At 39.0% G+C, this 6,492-nt stretch overlaps 1 protein-coding gene across 2 annotated transcripts in view; it reads right to left on the bottom strand.

Annotated features, from left to right (window-relative positions):
• Positions 1-1,134: 1,134 nt before the first annotated feature.
• LOC310951139 (acetyl-coenzyme A synthetase, cytoplasmic-like) overlaps positions 1,135-6,492 on the bottom strand; it is a 46,020-nt gene continuing 40,662 nt past the window's right edge. For both annotated transcript variants that reach the window (XM_083919254.1, XM_083919255.1), the window contains one exon: positions 1,135-4,452. In XM_083919254.1, coding sequence (XP_083775380.1) covers positions 4,325-4,452 — 128 coding nt within the window. In that variant the 3' untranslated portion in view covers positions 1,135-4,324. The remainder of the gene's footprint in view (positions 4,453-6,492) is intronic.

Raw genomic sequence — 6,492 nt, 5'->3', positions numbered from 1 at the left:
CTGGAGTTTAAGATCACTTCTAAGAGCAGTGTGAATGATTTAGTGACATCTAGTGGTGAGGCTGCGGATTACAGCCCAAACTGAACCCCCTTGGCTCTCCACGTCACCAAGGTGAGCAGGGTCAGGTTTTGAATCTCCTTTCAGTCAGTTAGCGTCTTTGTGGTTATTTTCTAGCTCCTAGTGGTTATTTTCTAGCTCCTAGTGGTCATTTTGTATCCATTTCTTTAAAGCTATTTTACATTACTCTGGGGTTATTTTGGGTTGTTTGTAGTCATATCTTATGCATATTTGTGTATCTATTTTCAGTCAGCTGGCATCTCTTTCTGCTGATTTTGCATGTAGTCGTTTTGTATAAAATTTTAGCCGTTCTGCATTTCTCTTTGGTCGTTCAGTCATTTGGTGTATTTTTGGTCATTTAGCAACTATGTGGTGGTTTCGTATCAATTTGTAGATGTTTCACATTTCTTTATAGGTCGTTTGTAGCCATTTTATGTATTTTGGTGGGGTTTTTTTCATCAATGTTAAAAAGTTTTACATTTCTTTGTGTCATTTATGGGTCGTTTCACATATTTTTGTGTTTGTTTTGTATCTATTTTCAGTCATTTATTTGTGGTCGTTTGTGGTCACTTTCCGAATGTTTGTGTCTTTTTGGCATCTATGTTTAACAGTTTATTTGTGGTCGTTTTGGGGTTGTTCCGTCATTTTGTGTATGTTTCTGGTCATTTAGCATCTTTTTGTGATCATTCTTTATTTTGTAAGTCTGGACCCCTTGGACCACTGAGCCCCATTCAGTAATCCATCCATGATCCAGGATCACCTGTTTCAGGCTCAGTGGGGCCAGGTAACCTAAGGGAGTCAGACTGAGCTGAACCCTCTCTTCATATTATAGAACACTAAATGGTGGATAAACAGAAGGTTATTATGTATCGTACTACACACAACAACTTTCCAATATTTATCACAATATTGACAGTAAAAATGTTAAAACACCTGCTGTCAAATAACAACATGAGGTTTGGAGATGTCATTTGGATCGCTGTGAATCTTCAGGGATAAACAACATTTCTGCGAAAACACACCAAACACTTTTTTAAAGCAGCAGCCAGTGACGGAGGAGGAGAGGCAGTAGTCATGTTTGTTTACTTTCATTGCATACACGTCGATACAGAGAAATAAAAACACACAACTGAGGATGAACACAGATGGAAAAAAACAATACAAACAGCAAAATTCACTTTCCTTCACCCGAGTTATTACATGAACAAAAATAAAAAGCTTCTAAATCAAATAATCAGCTGCACTTTTTTCTCACATTAGATACAATTATTAGCTTTATACACCCTGCTCCACTGTTACTTAGGTTGGCACACTGAGACACAAACAGAAACAAATTCAGAAAGATAAATGAGAAAGCTTCTGGTTCATCATGCTCAAATGAAATCGTTCTCACACTGACAGACGTCGCATACATCGGAAACTGAGGAGAAGCCTTTAAAGTTCCCAAACGAGCCCAGAGGTCACATGGTTAGCTCAATGTTATGTTGTGAATAATAACTTTATTCATCCTGGACAGGAACACTGACGTTAAAGATTTTTTCAATTCACAAACTGACAAACATTTTCTTTTTCATATCTACAAAAAAACCCACTAGAGGATGGAGGAAGTCTGGTAATATTATATATTTATATTATTGTTAATTAATCTCATAAAAAGATCCAAATCAACACTGAAGGTTGAAGCTGAAAAGTCAAAGTATTGAGAGAAAGATTAACATGTTGTTGGGCCACCAGCTTTATTCTTTAACCCATTTGAGCCCAAAGACGATATTTAATATGATGAAGAAGAGTTCAACTTTCTTACGTAACGTTCTTTACTAACTCCAAGAAACGTATCCTTTCCTAAACCTAACCAAGTCACGTTCATTTCTTGACTCTCAGAGCAGAAAAACGTGATGCAGACAGGTCCTGACCACACTAAAGGGATCGTCACCGTGTGAATATTTGAGAAGTGCCTTCTGAAGCTGTTCAATGGAGGGATAACATTCCAAACAGATGGCATGATTACACATTGTGTTACAGTTAGCTGTTACACTCTTTTGACTGGAGGGATAATGTCCAAATCAGGTGTCCCAGCCTGAGCTTTGATTTAACAGACTTCAACATGGTTTATTTTTTAAAGTGGAAGTCCTGTGAAAATGGACCCCATATTCTTTTTCAGCATGAAAATCCATCAAATAAGCCATGGTGACAGTTTTTTCCATTGATCAACAGTGTATAGAAAATACGAGAGAGACGCTAACAGCCCCAAAGGGCTAACACTGATTAGCTTGGGGCAGTATGGTGAAGGCATTCAAACGTCTTTTTTAACCACTAATACTGCTGAAAATCACAGCAAACCTCTGCAGCAGCATGAGAAGAGTCCCTACACAGAAAACAAAGCACCAACAACTTAGTGAGTGAACCCAGAGTTTATAAAAAAGACTCTCTCTTACCAGTAGGTCCATGTAGTAGTAGTCCTTACAAGTGGATTACCGAATGCACAGGAGTTCAAGGAGGAAAGTTTTGGCGTTTATAATTTCATGGAAATGCATTATTACTGTGCTGTTTGTGACGATGTCCATCGTGTGTCGTGCTGACACAGAAATGAAAGGAGCTGCATATGTAAGTTATAAAATAATAATCCACTTGAATGGACTTTACTATGAGAGGAGCTGGTACAGGGGCCAGTAGGTAAGTCCATAAAACACTCTTTAATAAACTCTGGGTTCTCTAACTATGTTGTTGGTGCTTTGTTCTATGTGTAGGGACTCTTCTCATGCTACTGCAGAGGTTTGCTGTTATTTTCAGCAGTATTAGTGGTTAAAAAAGACGTTTGAATGTGTTCAGCACACGGCCCGAGCTAATCACTGTTAGCTCTTTGGGGCTGTTAGCGTCTCTCTGGGCATTCTGTATATACTGTTGATCAACCAAAAAAACTGTCTCCATGGCTTAGTTGATGTGTTTTCATGCTGAAAAAGACCATAGGTCCATTTTCACCGGACTTAGACTTTATTAACTGTACTGTACCATGATCCTGACTTGATCCACTTTATAAGTTCTGTCAAATCCTTTAAAAAAAGAAATTGTTTAGTAGCTTATTTTTGTTACGTCAGATTTCCTGACACACTACACTAGACTCAATTGGAATATTGTGGGGTTACTATCCTCAACATGAGTTTGGGCGAACGATTAACTGAATAATCGATATTTAGTGGTCAACTATTTAACCAAACTTTGACAGGGGGAAAAAAAGTCTGAATTCTCTGATTAGCTTCTTAAATGTGAATATTCTCTGGTTTCTTTCCTCCTCTGTGACAGTGAACTGAATAGGTTTGAGTTGTGGACAAAACGAGACATTTAAAAGGACGTCATCTTGGGGCTTTGGGGCGCATTTTTCACCGTTTTCTGGACAAAAACTTGATCCATTAACAGAGGAAATGAGCGAGAGATAAATCGACACTGAGAACAATCGTTTGTTGCAGCTCTAGTTCAGTAAATCTCCAAACAACAAGAGGACATGAAAGCGTGCAGACACACTAACAGACACATCTTATGTCAAAATCATGAATAAAACAAACAAAAAAAAGACACAAATCTATTTTTATTTTTTTTAGAAAATTGCAATAGAGATTAAAACTAGTAGAAATATCGAGCGTTTAGCTAATCATCAGTGTACATAACAGTACTATGGCAGCGAGTGAGGGGAGGAAACAACACTTCCCATCAGCCTTATTCCAGTGTGGACAACTACTGCTCCGGCTCACTGTGGAGACACAGGACTGGAAAAGAGTTGACTTTCACTGAGCAGGTATGGAGCTGGTATTGCTGTGTGTTATTGGATAAAACCAAAGGAAGTGTTACCCTGTTCTGCGTCTTTGTCTTTCAAGGAACAACCTCTGGCTCCTCGCTCTCTTTCACACCACCGCCTTTAAAAAAAACAAACTTCTGGGAAACATTAAAGCCAAAAGACTGATGCATTTATTAATGTCTACTCTTCTTTTGCTGCTCTTAAAGTTATTACTAATTCTATACAGACTTGGGAAACATCCAACAGTAACCAGGCAGGTGTCGTGTCTCTACCTGTGTTAAAGGACTGTGGCGTCGTTTTAAATATGCCCCTCAGACTCATCAGGAGCTAAAGGTTGGTTCTTGGACAAGATTGAGTTAATAGGTTTTCTCCCCCTCCTCCTCCTCCCTTTCCTCTTCTTCTTCTCCCCTGGTCGGGTTTATGGCCACTGGCGTGCGGCTGCAGTTGGAGCCTCCCTGCGAGGATCCTCGGAGGCGGTCACACGCCAGGGCAGCATCTATTCTGGAAGAGCTGCTCGACCACCGAGGAGTCGGCCAGCGTGGAGATGTCGCCCAGGTCTCGTTCGTCACAGGCGATTTTGCGGAGCACGCGTCGCATGATCTTACCTGCGGAGAGCGGAGGGGCAGAGGTGGTTGATGTTTGTTACTCGTACTGAGCAGCCGACTGATTTTTAAAGGCTGATATGTAAGTAGGGATGGTTATCGTTAAGATTTTAACCATACTGCTTATCGATCCAGTGCTTTGAATGTTATTATGTGTTATGTCCTTTTTTAGAGAAAAATATTTTGAAAGAGAACAATTTTACAAATTAAATTAGAAGCTCAATTACTGGATGCAAAGTGGTTACACTGGAGGCCGAGCGTTTCTAAACGTCTGGTTGCATGTTTTCATAATTTGGGACAGAATTCATAAAAGCATAGCTAAACAGTCAGCTCAGTAACTGTTATTACTCCTGTGTATTTTATTTAAATTGTCCAATACAGTGAAGCAGAACCAATAATGTCACAGCCTATATATTGATATTATGGTCATTCAAAATCTTGTCCCCGAGCAAATGTAGAACAGGGTTGTGGTACCCATCCCTATATGTAAAAGAGCAGCCCAGATTATTTATGTTTTTTAATAGTTGCAGCATTGTCTGTGTCTGCAGCTCACACTAGTGTTGGACGATGTGACCAAAATCTTATTTCCTGATAAAAATCATTTCACATTATAATACTGACACATTTTGTTGTTTAAACTCATTTTTGTGTCTATTCATTGATTAAGTCATAAACCATAATCCATTTCAATTGAAAAATGTTGCTTCATAAGTCAAATACTGATATGCGATTAATCACAATTAATTAATTACAAAGCCTCTATTTAATTAGATTTTATATTTTTTAATCGTGTCCCACCACTAATAATGATATATGTAAGGATAAAGCATGTTTTCTGGTTATTCAGGATATAGTATTTATGAAAAAAACAAAAACAAAGATGGTTTTGAATTCTCCTGTGTAATACGTAACAAATATTAAGTATTTATTCATTTTATTAAGAACTTTAGTGCAAAATATAAACTTGAAATATTTCACAAGATTTTCTGTTTGTTATTATCAACTTAAGGCTCATTTCTGCTCTACGTTAGATACGGATAGGGACGGAGCCTTCTGTCCGTAGTGAGTCATCCTGGAATACTGAAAGTGCCGTCGTCAGTTTCTCTGTCAAACCAATGTGTGGAATTCTCCGTCCACACTCTGGGACGTCTTTAGTGTCTCACAGACCACCGCCGTCTACAGCGCTGCCTGCCTTTTTGCCTCCTCCTCAACAGACGCAGGATGGTTCTCTCTTCCTTCGTCTCAATGTTTGTTGGTGTCAAACTTTATTAGATTAACTTTTGAATCTGAGCGACGCCCTCTAGAGGATGTTTTGATCAACATCCATTCCAATGTAAAGGAGCATGAAAGCATGAGGACAGTGATAATTAGAAAGTTGATAACGTACGTTTCTACTTACAAACAAAATGGGAGCAGAAATTAGCCTTAAAACAACGTAACTGTATCAGGATATCTCAATATATGATTTCATCATGGTACGATTCCATTGAAAGACAAACAGAAAAACGGTCATATTGAATTATCGCACCACGAGTTGGCGCATGCCTGCAGTACACGCAGACAGAAGGCGCTTCGCCCTCCCCCACAGCAGGTGCCGTTCCTCCGATAAATACAAGAGCAGAAGGTCACTCCGCTCACGTGCTCTGGGCCCAGACAGGGCGATGCTCAATAATGACCCGCTTGCTCCACATTATCCCGCTTTTTACGAAGCTACTTACTAAAATAAACAAATCAAACAGTTTGACACAAAATATTGACTTTAACGGAACGTTTTTCTGTGTTTCATTTACCGACTACTTTCTGCAGATTGATGGACGTTCCTCCTCCAGATCAGAACTGCGTCCGTAGCAACATTCTGCTATTCGGAAATGCAATGATCGACCAATCAGAACTGAGTATTAAACAAAGTCGTGTAATAAAATAACATTAGTTTGGAGCCGGAAAAGTCTGATAAACGGTTATTCGATAATTTGGAAGAACCAGTCCTCTGCAGTCACATTTGACTGATTCTTCAGTCTTTTTTCTTTTTTGAAGATGATTTTT

The sequence above is a fragment of the Echiichthys vipera genome (assembly GCF_963691815.1).
Source record: "Echiichthys vipera genome assembly, chromosome: 9".
Taxonomy (NCBI): Eukaryota; Metazoa; Chordata; class Actinopteri; order Perciformes; family Trachinidae; genus Echiichthys; species Echiichthys vipera.
Note: the sequence above shows the minus strand (reverse complement) of the source record. Positions and strands in the feature narration are given on the sequence as shown.